This window comes from Plectropomus leopardus, chromosome 20 (genome assembly GCF_008729295.1).
Source record: "Plectropomus leopardus isolate mb chromosome 20, YSFRI_Pleo_2.0, whole genome shotgun sequence".
NCBI classification, from domain to species: Eukaryota; Metazoa; Chordata; class Actinopteri; order Perciformes; family Serranidae; genus Plectropomus; species Plectropomus leopardus.
The window spans coordinates 2,853,029-2,869,805 of NC_056482.1; the positions used below are offsets into that span (position 1 = coordinate 2,853,029).

A 16,777-nucleotide genomic window follows, 5' to 3' on the forward strand; every position below is an offset into this window, starting at 1 on the left:
CCAGAAAGCTATTTGACATGGACCAGCTTTAATATCAACTAAAATTTAGTGCATCAAACACTTCATTTTCTAAATCCTGGATTTTTTTTTTGAATGAACTCTATTTTGATGCTTTTTATGCACTCTACCTTATTTAAAATTAGATGTTTTATTTTTTATTTCCAGATTAACCCTTTGAAACCTGAACAAGTTAGTTTGATTTCTTTTAAAATCAAGAAAAGAAGGCACTGAGAAAAAAGAAAATTACATGAAAAACGCATAAAAGAAAGTTAAAAAAAAAATAATAACACCATGGAAATAACCTGTTAAAAGTGCTTAAAATTACAATAATTTTGCAAAATACATAATTATTTATATATATAATATGTAATTATGATAATTCTATAGCTTTTCACTTGCTTTTGCCCCCGCTATATTTTTCACAAGCTTTTTCTAAATCTCATGTTTTTACTCCACTTTTTACACTCACTACATTTATTTGTCTGGTTTAGTTACTTTAAAGACTCAGAATAATAATGCAAAATATAACCAAATAATTAAATATGAAGCATTATCATAGGTTAACTATACTGCCTAAAGTCATTTAATGAGCAACTTGTGTCGCCTACAACATTTAAGTGATGAACACATCAATGCATTGATAATTGTAGCTTACTATGAATCTGGAACGGGCCAGTCTACATAATGAGTACTTTTATTTTGTATTTAAATTATATTTTGAGGCTTTACTTTAACTTATGTAATTAGTTGCTTACTTTTTCCACCACAGTAGCGTCATTAACATTAGTTTATTTGGCATACTTTATGGCTCTCTGTCACCCACAGACACTTTCCAGGCACGGCTTAAAGGGAGAGTGTTTTTCAGCCTGGACACTTATTTTTCCCCATGTTTTTGTGTCCTTTCAACTGACAAAAATAAGATTTTTATCTGTTGAAAGGACACAAAAACATGGGGAAAAATAAGTGTCCAGGCTGAAAAACACTCTCCCTTTAAGCCGATAAATTAACCTATTGCACCATGGTGAAAACCTATGTTTTAACTAATTCAAGCGTAGAGTTGATACTTTCTCTACTGCAGAGATATAAAACACAAATTTAAGAATACACATAAAAGTGAATGGATAAAAGAAGTATTTTCACCACTGGAAAGATGGTCTTTTTATAAAACGAGGCCCCTCTGCAGTACAGACATAAAATTAGTGAAACATGACTAAAGAAAAAAAAAAACAAATGACTAAAAGAGGCAGAAAACATACAACTACCACAATGCATTGCCCCGCAATAGACCAATAAATGCTCCCACAGGTGGATGAGACTAGGTAGCTTTACCACAGTTCAGTTACACATATTACCCAAACTGTTATGATATAGAGCTGGTTAAAAATTGTATCCCTTTGACATTGACTCTGCTAGCCGATACAGCAAAAATTAGATAAGTTAGCCACATTAGGCAAGTTTCCATTACAGATTTGCGCAAAACATAAGCTTTATTTTCAAAATATCGATAAAACACAGTTGTGAGATGAATGCGTTTCCACTGAGTGATGTTCTGTGACTTCTCTGGTGATAACATTCCAAGAAGCAAGATGATGGATGTTAAAACATTAGCAGCTTTATTTCTATCGCAGCCACCACACTAGCTGTCATTATTTCCAATCCAAGGCCACGTAGACCATAATGGAAAGGGGAGCCCCTTATGAGGGATTTCTGGGAGGTGATAGTCCACGATTTCACAGAGGAATTGAGATTTCAAAACAACCGATGATCTGCTCAACTTTCGAAGACCTAAGTGATGCAATAACACCTCTTGTAGCTGCTGCATCATGAGGGAGCCAGTTCCTACTGACAAGCACACAGCCATGGCATCATGTGACCTAGAAAAGACAAAAAAAAAGGTTTTCCATTGCAGTTCTGCAAAATATGGCTTTTTGAAATCGCCTGAAAGACCACCTCATGTGAGTGTATACATTTTTTTTAAATAAATATGTTTTTTCAAAATTGATATGTTTCCATTAGCCGTGTTTTATATTCGCAGCTTCAGTACGCACGTTTTGAAGCTTAATGGAAACCTGCCTGCTGTAATGTTACACACAGAGTGAACACTGTGGACAAACCCAAAGGTGCTCTTTTCCCTTGAATAACGGGTAATTTTATTATTTTTGGTTTATGCATGACCGCTGAAAACGTGGACACTTTTGCAATAAACTCAATTTAGTGGCATTTTTTCTTCCATGTGACTTTCGTATTATCGTATCACATGTAAAGTGTTCATTTGACTTTTTTTTTTTGAAAAGTCATTTTTAACTACTTTCCTCAGTAGCTTTAGTTAATCAAACTAGCTTTCTCCCTCGGGTAGTTATGCTGGAGTTCGACTTCTTCCACTGTGAAGCAGTTTGTAGTTTGCAGAGCAATGCTTTCAAAGCAGCTTCCCCAACATTGGTTGTAGATGTGTTTGGGTACGATGACGTATCCCTCTCCCAACGCTGCTGGCGTTTTGCGGCTGCTCCTTGGCGTCTCACATGCCGCCTTCAGCCTCTTGAGTTGTCTCTCCTGCCGCCGACACTTCTGCTGCGCCGTCTTCAGCCTCTTCTTCAGGCTCCCCAGCTGCTCCAGCAGCTGAGCGATGCGTTTCTTTTGCCGGGCAGAGTCCTCCGCTGTGTAGTTGTGGTCACAGGAGACCGCAGCATTGTCGCACTGGATGTCGGGCAGGCTCCTCCCGGGTTCCTCCTCTTCCTCCACCTCTTCCTCCTGCTGCTCCTCCACCGGGTCAGAGGTCAGAGGCAAAGAGAGAGGGAAGTGGATCTCTGAGGGGAAGTGATCCTCCAGGGACTCCGACTGTCAGACAGAAAACACACAACAGTTCTGATGCTGCTTTTTGAACTAATCCAGGATTACACCAATGTAAATCTGGAACCCAAAAAACCCTTTTCCCACAGACTTTCAATAAAAATAAACGTGACCTGCCTCCAATGCTGAAAGCGGGTCTCTTAATACATCCATGGTACCTGCTCCCTACAGACATTATTGGTTTAACTGTTCAAAAAACTCACTATTTGGTTAGGGGTGGAACAGAGATACCTCAGTTCAGTTCAATTTCGATACATCAGAAAAGTAAAAATGGTAGATATCTTTACTTGATTTTTAAATTGTTTAATTTTATTTTAATTTCTTTATTCATCGACACATTAAAACATCATAAAGCATAATCTTTTTTGACTTAAAGCAATGATGGAGCTATGCCTGAGTAACTCCTCTTCTCAAGTGTCTTCTTGGCAGCATAAAAAAACAAAAACAGCTCTCCTTATAAAATATTTAATGTAGTATTGTAGTTATAAACAAGTAAAATCAAAAGGCACAATTCTGTTTGTGAAATGTCAGAGAAATTTCCTTTTTTTATTTTAAACACATTAAAACTAACATTATTATTTGGACTTTTGTTTTCTGTTTTCATATATTGTCCTGTTTATAAGAACCAAACTCAGTCCTCTTAAAGCGGACCTCATGTGTGCCAGGGCAGCAGATAAATGTAGAATTACACTGAGGGAGAGAGGTGAGACATTTCGTGTTCTAAAGTACTTTTGACAGATTTTTTTGCACCCAACTGAAAAGTGGAGGAAAACCCTCACGTTTCTGTGCGTCGTAGACTGTTTCTGTTTGATGTGTTGATTATATCTGCAGTATCCTCTGCGGATCAAACTCCTCCTCGTCCTCTTCTTTGCTGGCGGTACCAGCCAACAAGGCACTGTCTGTTTGTTTCTTTCGAGCGTTCCAGCACATCTTCACAGAGACATGGTTAACCCCTAACATCCCGGATCAAGCCATTGCTCTGGATGAACGGACCTTGTTGGGAACCATAAGGACACAAGACTGATGCATATTTAAAAGATGCACTGCAGGAATTAAATGATGCCATCAGCAGCAACATGCCCAAACAACCGGATGAAATTAACCTCTCTCCAAAGGAACCATGGGAATCCAATATGGTGTGTAGCATCGATGCTAATCTACTTTTATCATCCAAATATGGATAAAATATAGACGGAAGACACCCAATATAGGATCTATCATTGTGGATTTACTGAACAAGGTCCCGTAAAACCATTTAAATTCCCAGAGTCATCCCTCTGAACGGCACAGTCGGCAGCTTTCACTGGCGAAAAAAGTAAGAAAATAATTAAGATTTTTCTAAATGCTTAAATATTCTGGGTGTTAAGAATAGACTATATTTAGTACATATAGTCTAATATCGATGTTTGGGATTTCTGAATCGATTCTGAATCGTTAAAAACGAGAATTTAGATTCTCCTGCGAATCGATTTTTTCCCACACCCCTAAGTAACATAGTAATAAAAAAAATTTCTGAACAAATTTAGGGGCTATTAATTCAAAATGACTTAATAACCATGTGCCCAAGGTATGTGAGCAGTTTCGGTGTGATCCCAACATGTCCCATGACTTCAGAGAGTTGAAAGTCAAAATGTATTGAAAAGACAAAGATGAAATACATTTCTAAAATTCACAAGATATCTTTATCTAATGAAAATTTCTGCTTCAACCCCATTAAAGCAGAAATAACTATTCCTACCCCTATTTGTTGGTGGTTTCCCTGAAAAAAAAAAGACATTTTCAGTGCAGTCTCTAAGTTTATTGTTCTCTGGCTCGCTGCGCACAGGAAAGACACGCACCTGTATTAACATGGCGATCTCTATAGAACTTTATTAAACTGCTTGTCTCTAAGACAGGCTACATACCAATGCATCACAGCACAAGGCGGCAGGGTTCGGTCTTCAATAATGAAATATTTTCATTATAAACCAAACTCTCAGTCAGCAGCTTTTCAGATGAAAGAATGGAGAAACTGTTCAATGGGCCAGAGAGCAGAGTCGCCCTGTTGCTTGTTTCAATCCAGTTAACAGTGAAAAAAAAACAGTGACGCGTGTTATTGGAAGAGTAATGTCTGAGGAGAAATGATATATGATATGAAGATTTTTTTTTGATTTGCTGTTAATTCATATTTCTTAGGATTTGGCTGGGTGTTCCATCTTCAGATTAAGGTGGTACAGGCACATCAGGGTGCAGCCACTGCTGCTTCTAGGACATTTTTACATTAATTTATAAAATAAGGTGGCTATTGTATCAAAAAACTCTTTACAAATAGTTTTGTTTTACACCAAAAAGAGTCAGATTTATTGTATGTGTAAATGAAATTTGCAATAAAACCCAATTCTGATTCTGGTATATATAGTTTGTTTATTTAAGATTGTTTAGGGTATAACACACCATAAGTCTAATACTAATAGCATGATGATCATGATCAAGATGATCATGATAGCATGATGAGCATGATCAAACATTATGAATAAATAACCATTGTGCACTTTTGCACACTGAAATTTCATACACTACATAGTATTTATTATTATTGGATATTTTTTAGAAGTTATTACTTTTTAATATTTATTATTTAGTATTTATTTTTAAGATTTTTATTTTTCTTTCCTGTGGATAATTACAGATGGGTTTCTATTTTATGTGTGGCTGTGTGCAGTTAACTGTGAATGAACTGCCATCACAAATGTAATTTTCTGTGAGGGATTAATAAAGTATCTATCTATCTATCTTTACTCACATTTGTTTTGCCTCCCCTCAATGTTGAACCAAATCAGCACCAGTGTTTATGTCTAACGTTTGACTTGGTCTGGATCACAATGTGTGTGGACTCTGCAAATAAAAAACACTGAGCTGCTGCACCTTGATGTTGAGGTTGAAGGTGAAGAGCGACGGCACGGCATTCTCCTTCAGCACCCTGTTGTTGCACTCTCTCTTGAAGCAGTCTTTGGTGAAGTGCTGTGAGCAGATGTTGCTGTACTTTGTCGGTTTGAAGTTGTTCCTCCTCATTGCCGCCACCCATTTGCCGCAAACATCTGGGCGTGCCAGAGGAAACCTGAGAAAAGTAAGAAATAAATGTAAAAGTGACCTTCTCTGGATTTGTTAATTTTGTAATCAATATTTTATTAACATCAGAGTTGTAATAATCAGTTACCAGTTTGTTTATCAGTAATCCATATAGGTTATAGGAAGTAAATGTGGTTGCAAATTAGTTAGCTAAAGGCTGGTCCTGTCAGAAATCATTTCCAAGTGAAACACTCGAGAACATGTTGTCCTATACAATGAACTCAGTCCAACACAACAGCAAGTTTACCAGCAGATTGGCCTATAAACTGTCACCTGGATCTCAGCTGGGATTAAAAGGGAACCTCTCACCTCAACAGTTTCAGTAATCAACAGGCTGCAGACTGCTAAATTAAACTAAACAAGTAAACTTCAACGAAATATTAATTGCTCTGTAAGTTAACTTATGTTGTTGTTACACTCAAGTTTGGTTCGTCTCACATGGCCAAACCCACAGGTCTCCACATGTCTGCCCTGTTCCAGAAACGGAGACTTCAGGCTAACCTTAGCCTTAGCTTGACAGCCAACAAGCGCGGATACGTGAGGAAGTGCGACCGAACTCCCATCAGAATTAACGCAGTTTAATATTCCCACATTTGTGCGTGAGGAAGACATGTTGGAGACTTTTATTGTTAGTGTTTTTGCCAGTAAATACAACGTCCTGCTAAATTCGGCATAACAGAATATGCGAACCAACCATTTTGTTAAGTTTTATTAACATCGAAACTGGAATGTTTGTGTATCACCACCATAACCACGCTGTGGGTTAACTTGTTACTTTCAAAGAGGAGGACTGTGCGATTGACAACAAACTTCACACAAGACTTTAAATGTATCAGTCTAAAGCTGTGCTTTGTGAATTCTTTGTGACCCGAATTTACCAGTAAAGCCTGACGACACAAGAAAGCGCTCGCTTTAAATTCTACCACCCGTGTATTATTGACAGCGACCGATTAAGCTTAAATTAGGCAAATAAGTAAATGTAGTCTGGCGAATTCTCTCTTGGTACTTCTAACCGGTACAACATAGTGCTTTTCTGTCATGTCGGGACACTAATGCTAATTAGCTCACACAAAACCTTCAACTGAACTTACTTGTGAAAAGAAATAGCTCTGTCCTTGTGGTAGCGGTTCTTACAGCCGTACGCTGAGCACGTCTGAACCATAGCTGCTGCCCGGACGACACTCACTGAGGCCCGGACTGATACTCCACGAAGCTCCGCTGGTGCTCCTCCTTACCTCCACAAAGGCTTCACTGCCACTAACAAACATGGCGGCGGGGATAGCGTCACGCGAGCTGAGATGTTGTATCTGATTGGCTGAACTCTCTTTCTGTAGTGTTTCACAATGTCCAGCAGGGGGGAGTAAAGGGTTCATTATCTCACAGCTGTCAGTTGATAAATTCAAAGGCTGCTTATTTGATTATTTTGATCATTAAAGGGATTCATATAATGGGCCGAAAACTAGGCCTACTGTAACTATGCTGAACAACAAGAAGCTGTAATTAATTGGATTTTGTATCAAAAACACTACAATAACATGCCTAAATAATAATAATAATAATAAAATAATAATAATAAATAATAATAATAGTAATAATAGCTTTCATTATTATTATTACTAAAACATTTCTTCAAATTGATATAGGGACAAAACATCTTGTTTTACTAGTGCATTTTTAGCAGGAAAATGTGTTTTAACACTGAGATTCTTTCTGAAGACATTAATGTGTAACATTTTGTAAAAACAAAAAATCCACACAACCTTGATGATTATCTATATGAATTTAATATTAATTAATCATTTTATTTTGTACATATACATTTTATATACATAATAAAATTTATATGGCTACTCTGCTTAAAAAAAAAAAAGATTTTAACTTCACTTTTTCTTTTCATAAGATATTTTCATGGATATAGCCATGGCCGGAGGCGGGTGATGAGGCACTGTGTTTCATAATGTCTCTTCATTATTGTCTCATCCTCGTAAACACAATATCTCAAGAACACCTTGAGGGAATTTCTTCAAATTTGGCAAAAATGTCTATTTAGATGCAACAATGAACTGATTACATATTTGTGGTCATAGTTCAAAGGTCAAGGTCACTGTGACTTTGTGTCCATCTCATTCTCAGGAATGCCATATCACGAGAACACCTTGAGGAAATTCCTTTAAATTGGGCACAAATAATCACTAACACTCAGTGATGAACCGGTTTTGGTGGTCAAAGGTCAAGGTCTCTGTGACCTCTGTCTCATTCTTGTGAACATGATTATCAAAAAATGAAGAATGAAAAGCGTGTGAAATGCGCCAAACAGTCCCTGAAGGATATTTATACATTGCGAATGGCATTATGTAGCGGTGTGTTCAAACATAACCTAAAAGAAGTGTCAGTATTCAAACTGGAAGAAATACACATGCATACCAATATATCTCTAATTTCAACAATCTTATGGAAGCAAAAAAATGTGGCACCATTTTTAAAATGTGCAAAAATGCTAATATTTTAAGATTAAGATCGCTGTATGAAGGTGCTGTCAAAGCATCATGGAAGATGTAGTTATGAACCAAACTTTATCATGTTTTTGTCAAATGAGGATTCAGCACTTGGTTTTATTACAGCCAGGGCATAGTGATTCATGGGAAATGTAATAATATACTAATAAAGTAAAGATGTGATGATTTCCAACAAAATTTTTTGGTCAAAAAAAGAAACTTTATTAATAAAAGAGGTGTTGTTAACAGGGTAGGTCGGTCTGCAGAGCTTTATACAGCAATAAAAGACCATGACAACTACGACAGATGTGCATTTAGCATCACTATTCTGTATAATATACTGCGACCACTAAATGACTGAAAAGCAGAAAAGGCCACAAGGCTCTTAAATTCTCTCGGTTCATTTTGAACAGCTGCAGACTGAAAACTGGATAAAAGAACATCTTTTTCAGTTCAGTTTCTCACCAGCTGCCAGCTTATATGCTGAGCTTATGATCAGGGAGTTCTGTTTTCCAGTCTGCACTTTAAACGCACCACTACACAAGAAGGAAGGAAAAAGGGAAGAAAAGTAGGAAATAAAGAAAGGCAACAAGGAATGAAGAATATTTAAAAAGGGCAAACTTTCGATAAGGGACATTATGTGACAAATGTATATATAAATGTAGCACATGAATGCAGCACTGTAACAGACTTTAGGGAGAAATAAATAAATAGAAAAGTACAAAATGAGGTGTTGGGAGGGCTGCCCAAATTAAATCTATATACAGGAAACACTTCTCCTGGTATTTATATGTTAATAACATTAACATAAATGCTTTCAGCAAGTGCAAAAAGCAAACTGCAATCCAGAGAAATGTCGAAAATCTCTGATGACGAGTAAGAAAAATTACTTTTCTTTCAGATCTAATATTATTTTGATAGTTCTGTCCATCTTTCCTGTCAGCTAATATTTCATTGGAAAATATTCAATTTACTGATGCAGACAAAAGTCTTGGGGTTTGTGAAATTGGGTAGTGGCAGCTGCAAAATCAAATGCAAGTTTGTTTTTTTAATAAAAACATGGTCTTTGGTATTTTTCAGAGCTGTCAGCTGCATCTCACTGTCTTTATTCACTAAATGGAACTGGCTCATGGTTTCCCACACATTCATTTGTTTTTGGCAGCCATCAATGTTTAAAACATCTGCTTCAAGGTATTGATTTTTGTTTTGTTAAAGCTGGACCGTTCATTGGCGGAAAATATAAAACCATTTGGTTGTGTATTGCACCACACTCTTGGAGCGCAGCGCGCACTCTGGGCACAGATGGAGCAGCAGAACGCTGGGAGAAGTGAAAATGAAACTTAACCATTCATTCTGCTGTGTCTCAAAGTTTGCATTCGCTCGCCTCCATTTTCCTCTTCTCATCCATCAATCTGATCTGATCAGATCGACTGATCCCAGACTCCTAAAGCTGCTGCTGCGGGAAAAAAAGGACTCATGAAGAGCTCCGCCAGCTCCATTATTAACCAAACTGAGAAGGAGCCAAAAGTAATCCACCAAGAGTCAGTGGACATTCACAAGAGACTTCCTCTCAACAATGACCACACTTAAATACTTACAGTAGGTCGCGCAATAACAACCAAACCAGCTCCATTCATTCAAGACTGTGAGATGCAGTAGAAAGCTCTGGATAAAAGAAATAAGTGGACCTTTAAGCTTCACTTTTTTTTACCATCTATTTCTATCAAAGCTTCAAGTCAAACACAGACCCTGGATGTTTATTCAGGGCAGTTTTTGTAATAACTAGGGTTGCAAATCGTTAGCATTATCCTTAATTGGTAATATGAACGTTATTTGAAAAGAAACATAAAAACTTATGCAAACTGCTTATTACAAACAATACCAATACATTTTTGCCTCAATCAAAGCTTACAGTAAGATATTGCATATATTTCAACAGCCTATCGATTGAGCAATTAAATTTCACATGTTCGATTAAACTCTTAACGACTGTTAAATCGATTGTGATTAATTATTATCATCTCTTGTAATAACATAAGCCTGCAACAAATGATTATTCTCTTGATCAATTCACCTACAAATTATTCTTTTAACAAACTGTTGCTACTAAATGTTAGAAAATAGTGAAAATGTCAATGATCCTATGTCCAAGGTGACATCTTCAAATATTGTCTTTTGTCCAACCAATAGTCCAAAACCCAAAGATACTCAGTGAACAATAATATAAGACACAGCTAAGCAGCAAATCCTTTCATTGCTGTGAGCGGCTAATATATCAGATGTACCTTTAACTTAGAAAAGAAAGGGACAAAACTACCAAAAAGTACAGACATCTCTGCAAACATCACCTTTTTAAAAAAATCAAATTAACTGTCTGCTTTGCAGGAAAAGAGTCGCATTTGAACTCATGTTTAAAATTTAAAGTAAAGGAAAGTGCAACAAAGAAGAAGTGTGCTGTCAGCTGGGTATAGTCAATGTCTCTGAATACTACAGTACCCAGAAGCCTCAGCAGCCACTGTCCATCCAGACCTGCGAAATCACTTTTAGCATTTTCAGGACACTTCACTGCAGTCAGGAAATAACCAAAAACCTGAATTGGATGGGTTTTTTTTACAGCAATGCTCTCTGGGACTTGTAGTGACTTCTCTCCCAGAAGTGTCACAGACACAGTCTGTTGCCTTTTGACTTTTTAACAATCAAAGGAAATCTCTTGAGCTCAGGGTTCTCAGATTTTGTACTGATATGTCAGCCTTCACGTCCCACCACTGACACTGATAAAGCAGAAACATAAGACACACTTCACACAAACCCTCTGCAGCAGCCCTGACATTAAAAAGTGAGCGCTGGCATGCCACTCGCATTTCAGTATCGTCTGAAAATTCAGTACCACGGTTGAGTATTAGAAGGTTCTGCTGATCTCCTGACACATACACCCACTTGTCCCTCCTTAACTCAAGGTCCACATATGAGCTGTCTGTGGAGCTTTCAGCCACAAATGTTTTGTAGTTCTCAATGTTTCCAAAACCATGAGATGAGGTACAAAGGTCCAGAAAGAGCCAGTAAGTGGACCTTGAGTTAAAATGATTTTATTCACACAAGTGATGAATGTCCACTGTGTTATAAAACCTCTTAGCACAATTTTAGAAGAATCATGATGTTAGAGTGAAATAAATACTGGATATTTGACACAATGCAGACATCTGGCTAGCATAAACCAAAAATATGCTGACATTCTGCTCATGTAAAGGGTAACTTCTGTATTTCCTAACCTGGACCCTATTTTCAATAGAGCATTGTGAATTCACGTCCATTAAAAAATATTGTTTTTGTCACTGACAGGCTCAGGAAGATCCCAACAGAGGTTAACCTCTTTGATTAAGACTGAGATTCTTTTTGTTAAACTAGAAACAGCCCTGAAATCACCATTTCCCAAATTACCAGACTTCATTATATAAATAGTGATTTTACATGTGTGGAGTCAGCATATTTTCACATTTAACCGGGTGAATTATAGGTTCATTTCAAAGTTGGTTAGTGTTCGACCACTGGAGAGACGAACCACGACAGCTTTTGTGAGTTTTATTTTTTTTTTCTTGGTATCATTTTGCTTCTGTTGACTTTGAATTAAAAGTGTTTTAAGGTGATAAAAATACAGTTTATTTAAATGGAGTCTGGCATGTTTGACGATCACGATTTTTGAGCTGTTTCTGGTTGAACAAAAAGGACCCTACTAAGTCTATCTCTATAGGGATCCTTCCCATCAGGTTTTCAGACACTTCAAAAAATTTGAGCCTGTTAGTGGCGAAAACACAGTTAGAGGACGTAAGTTGATGGTGCTCAATTGCCAGCAGGAATTACACTGCAGCCTGTTTTGTCTCTTTCAGGACTGGACTAATTTCTAATATAGTTGTTCCCATTAGTCAATTAGATGCAAAAACATGGGAAAATAAGGTCCCTTTGGGGAAAAAATACGTAAGTTACCTTTAACCCTTTGAAACCCAATCAAACTGATTTCTTTCAAAAAGATGGCAAGACAGCAACAAGAAACTTGCCCCAAAAAAGAAAACAAAAACAAAAAAGAAAATTTTTGCAATTTTTGAAAAGTTGCAAGAAAATTACCAGAAAATTAGTACAAAAAAGAAATCAAAAACCCCACAAAAAAATTGCTCAGAAAATTGAACAATATGTAAATATGTAATTTTTTTTGGAAGAATAATTATACAAATATATTTTTCTGGACATTTTTCACTTTTTGGATAATTTCTAATAAAACTAATGGGTAGGCAATTTCAGGGACATTTCTTGCCAAGTTGCCCTCCCATCCCTTCTTTTTTTTTTTTAAAGAAATCAAATCAATCTGCTCAGGTTTCAAAAGGACAAACATCTTGTGAAAGGCATCTTGAATGCAGCACAAGAAAACTTAACTTGCTCTAGGTCTCAAAGGGTTAACACTGCTGCTAAATTTTATTAAATAATACAGGTTAACACTTTCAGGGTTTTGCGGTTTAAATGATGTCCAATAGGCTGCACTTGCTATGCAAGCTGTGTGGGAATGAAACATTAAAACGACCAAATTCACATTATCACCTGTTTAACACCTGCAGATAGATCGCACCTGTCAGTGCAACATGGGTGTCACGACATCTAACTGGGATCACCAACTGGGATGATTTACTTTGGGATGTAAATAAAACTGACATGACATGCAGTACGTCAGCAGATCAGCAGGCGTGGACCAATCAGAATGATCATTTGACACTGAGTGACATATCAATGAGCCACTTTTCTCAGCATCCGTCTAAAGCTGTGCCCCAATTCAAGCTCCACCTCCTTCACCAAATTCCTAACGGGTCAGTGAGGTTGTCTAAATCATCTGAACATCTTTTTGTGTCATTTCACAAATGTCTGTTTCTATTGCGACAAAAAACCTGGAGAAAATGTTGTAACTCCAGGACTTAGTGTCTTTGTTTTCCACTTTAAATGCCGTGGGAGAAAGAAAAGCTGTACAAACTAACAGTTATGAGTCTGTTTCAGATGGTTTAAGGATTTAGTCCTTCACATTCAAACTCGTTCTCTGTTCTCCATCACTGAGTGGATCTACTTCTCCTCCTCCTCCTCCTCCTCCTCCTCGCCTTCTTTCTCCTCCTCTGTGTCTTTCTTCTCCTCCTGACCTCCCTCATCACCTTCTGCAGCCTGTTTATTGTCGCCGTTTTCTCCTCCGCCTCCTTCTTTCCCACCTCTGGCTTCGTCCTCACCGTCTTTGGACTCTTCCTCATCGACCACATCCTGAACATACAAACACATTTCAGACAATGACGTGATAGTCTAACAGAAAAATCAGACACAGAATAAATACTATCTGATGAAGGTTAAATAAACAGGTGAGGTGGTCAGAGAAAACCTTCAGAAAGAGCATTGGAGATTTGGGGTGTATGTTGTGTCTGTTGCTTAACTCTTTGAAACTTAAGCAAATTGGCTTAATTTCTTTCAAAAACATGGGCAAAGGGCAACAAGCAACTTAACAAAAAATTGCTGCAAAAAAAGCTAGAAATTAGCAAAAAGTTACAAGAGAGTTACCTGAAAATATGTTAAATAAAAAAAAGAAAGAAAACTTAAAAAAGAAAGGCAAAAAAACAAGGAAATTATCTGGAGGAAGTGCTAAAAAATTTTTTTTTCTTCTTTTTTTTCACCACAATTTTTAAGACATAAATAGGATAATTATAACTACAGTTTTCTGGACATTTTTCTCTCATTGAGAGATCGCAAATTAGCTTGATTTCTTTCAAAAAAATGGGAGGAGGTCAACGGGCAACTTAAAAAATAGTATAAAAATGAGCAAAACATTTGCGCAAAGTTACAAGAAAATAATATAAAACTAAAGTAAAAGTTTTAAAAAAGCAAAAAACAAGTCTTAATACCCTTTTATGAAAATGACCTTATGAAAGTGCTAAAAAATGTACATGTATATTTTCCTTTTCTGTAACACAACTTTAAAGACACAATTAACAGAATTATACAGATTTCTGAACATTTTCCTCTTGCTGAGAGAAAGCAAATTGGCGCGATTTCTTTCAAAAACAGGGGAAGAGGGCAACGAGCAACTTTACAAAAAATGCCCATAAAAGTAGCAAGAAATTAGTAAAACGTTACAAGAAAATTACCTGACATCAAGTTGTTTTTTTTTAAAGACAGAAAGTTAAAAACAAAAACACATACACAAAAAAAGACAATGACCTCAAGAAAGGGCTAATACACACACACACACACACACACATACACACCGTTAAAAATAATTATAAATACAGTTTAAGACATTTTTCTCAGTTTGCATACCATTTCTTTCCAAATTGCTTATTATGTTCCCATGTTACTGAAAGAAACCAAACCAATTTTCCTGCTAAAATTTCCTGTTAAAATAACAGGAAAAGGCATCTAAGCTTTGCTTTCAATCATTAAAAATCAATACCTATTATTATTTATTTGCCCAACCTTTGTTCAGAAAGTTCAAACCCTGCTGGATAATATCAGCGCATCATCACTATTGGCAGATATTGGTCTTTAAAATGACCTATCGAATCAGCCAATATTATGATTTCTGCTCATATTATGCACAATGTTGGATTTTTTGGTGATATCTGATATAATATGCTCTTATTATTGTGAAGGCCCACCAGCAGATGGAAACTTGAAATACAATGCTTTTCTGTGTATGTTTTATTTTCCGATATTAAAATCAATACTTATTGTGCAAAGCAAGAAAAATATTTCATCTTGTGTTTGATGTTTTGTACATGTTCATTTTGTCAGTGATAATAAAAGCATACGTTTGTCATATTGACAGGTGTCAACATGTTGGCCGATTCCTATATATCATTATAATCTATATCTATCCGATACCGATGACATGCCGATATTTTGTGAATACCTTTTTATTATGATTAATATATGCACATTTGATCTCATCGGGGGTCTTAAGTGTTAAAGGGCTGTGTGTGATGGGGGTCCTGCAGAGGTGCAGCTACCTGCTTGAGGCGGCTCCTCCTCCGGTTGGGGACCCGGGCCTTCATCCTCCGGGACAGCGCCAGCAGCTTGTTGTGTCTCTGCTTCCTCTTCGCCTTCTCCGCCTCCTCTGTCCGCTTCTCCTCCGCGTGTTCCGAGTCCGACTCGTCCGGCCGCTGCAGCCTGCTCCGCTTCCTCGGCTGCACCGTCCTCTTGGGCTGGCTCCTGTCCTTCTCCTCCTCATCGTTTGTCGAGTCCTCCTCCCCGGGACTGGAGGACGAGGAGCTGTCGTCGCCTCCCAGGAACGAGCGCTTTCTGCGTGTCACGGAGCGGCTGTCGTCGCTGGAAGTCGCCCCGGAGTCGCTCCGGTCTCGGTCCTCCTGCTCCTGCTCGCTGTCCTCTTCCGGGGAGCTCTGGAAGTCGGACTGGGATCCGGAGGAGGAGGAGGAGGAGGTGAAGGAGCCTTCGTCACTGTCGTCTAGGATTGAGGCGGGCAGGCCGATCTGCCGCTTCTTCGACGCGTCCACTTTGGTTTTCCGCATCGACGCGAACATTTTCCGCTTGTACAAGCTCTCCATGTCTGCGCGCGGAGTCGGATCCCAGTGACATTAACGGAGAGAGGAGCAGAGGAGCGGGCTGGCTGGAAACAAGCTAACGGAGCAGCTAGTTAGCTTCTGCTGCCTGCGCGTCACAACAGCCACAGCATGTTATTTCTGTTAACAACACAACGTGGAGCCTCAATTCACCTCCGTGCAGATGTATTTTTGATTACTCACGGAAACGTTCTGCGTATTGGTGTTAAAATTGAACTTACGAGCTAAAAACGGGACATTCAGCAGATGTTCTTGCCAGTGGTGCTAGCTGTGTGTTATTGTTGTGGCTCCCGCTTCTTCTTCGTTGACAGAAAGTACAGCACAGACTGTTAGAGCTCCCCCTGTGGTCGACGGCAGTTACTGCTGCTGCAGACCGAAATTGGAAGCCGGTCCCAGGCATGGGTGCAGGGGGACATTACAAGGGTTTTAGCACGTTTCTACAATTTTTGGGCATTTCTGGGATTTGAGGACGTTTCTACGATCTCTAGGATTTTAGCATGTTTCTAGGATTGCAGGACATTTCTAGCATTATAGCACATGTCTAGGATTTTAGCATGTTTCTAGGATTTCAGGACATTTGTAGGATTTTGGGACGTTTCTAGGATTTTAGCATGTTTCTAGGATTTTAGGACATCTTTTAAGCATTCTATGATTTTAGGACGTTTCCGGGATTTTAGGACATTGCTAGGATTTCAGGACATTCTATGATTTTAGGACATTTCTAAGGTTTAAGCC

General features: G+C 38.0%; 2 protein-coding genes across 3 annotated transcripts; both read right to left on the bottom strand.

Moving 5' to 3' along the window:
• Positions 1-1,938: 1,938 nt before the first annotated feature.
• On the bottom strand, positions 1,939-7,186 carry thap1 (THAP domain containing, apoptosis associated protein 1). Its single transcript, XM_042509580.1, has 3 exons — positions 7,047-7,186; positions 5,752-5,944; positions 1,939-2,835 (listed from the first exon to the last, which is right to left on the bottom strand). The coding sequence occupies exons 1-3, from the start codon at positions 7,115-7,117 to the stop codon at positions 2,323-2,325; spliced, it is 777 nt and encodes a 258-aa protein (XP_042365514.1). The 5' UTR covers positions 7,118-7,186; the 3' UTR covers positions 1,939-2,322.
• Positions 7,187-12,858: 5,672 nt separating this feature from the next.
• Positions 12,859-16,411, bottom strand: ccdc82 (coiled-coil domain containing 82). 2 transcript variants are annotated; one of them, XM_042509504.1, is made up of 3 exons: positions 16,264-16,411; positions 15,473-16,162; positions 12,859-13,736 (listed from the first exon to the last, which is right to left on the bottom strand). In XM_042509504.1, exons 2-3 carry the CDS (start codon positions 16,025-16,027, stop codon positions 13,548-13,550), a joined length of 744 nt encoding a protein of 247 aa, XP_042365438.1. In that variant the 5' UTR covers positions 16,028-16,162; positions 16,264-16,411; the 3' UTR covers positions 12,859-13,547. The 2 variants fall into 2 exon arrangements, with proteins under 2 accessions (XP_042365438.1, XP_042365437.1); XM_042509503.1 differs by having other exon boundaries at positions 15,473-16,411.
• Positions 16,412-16,777: the final 366 nt, after the last annotated feature.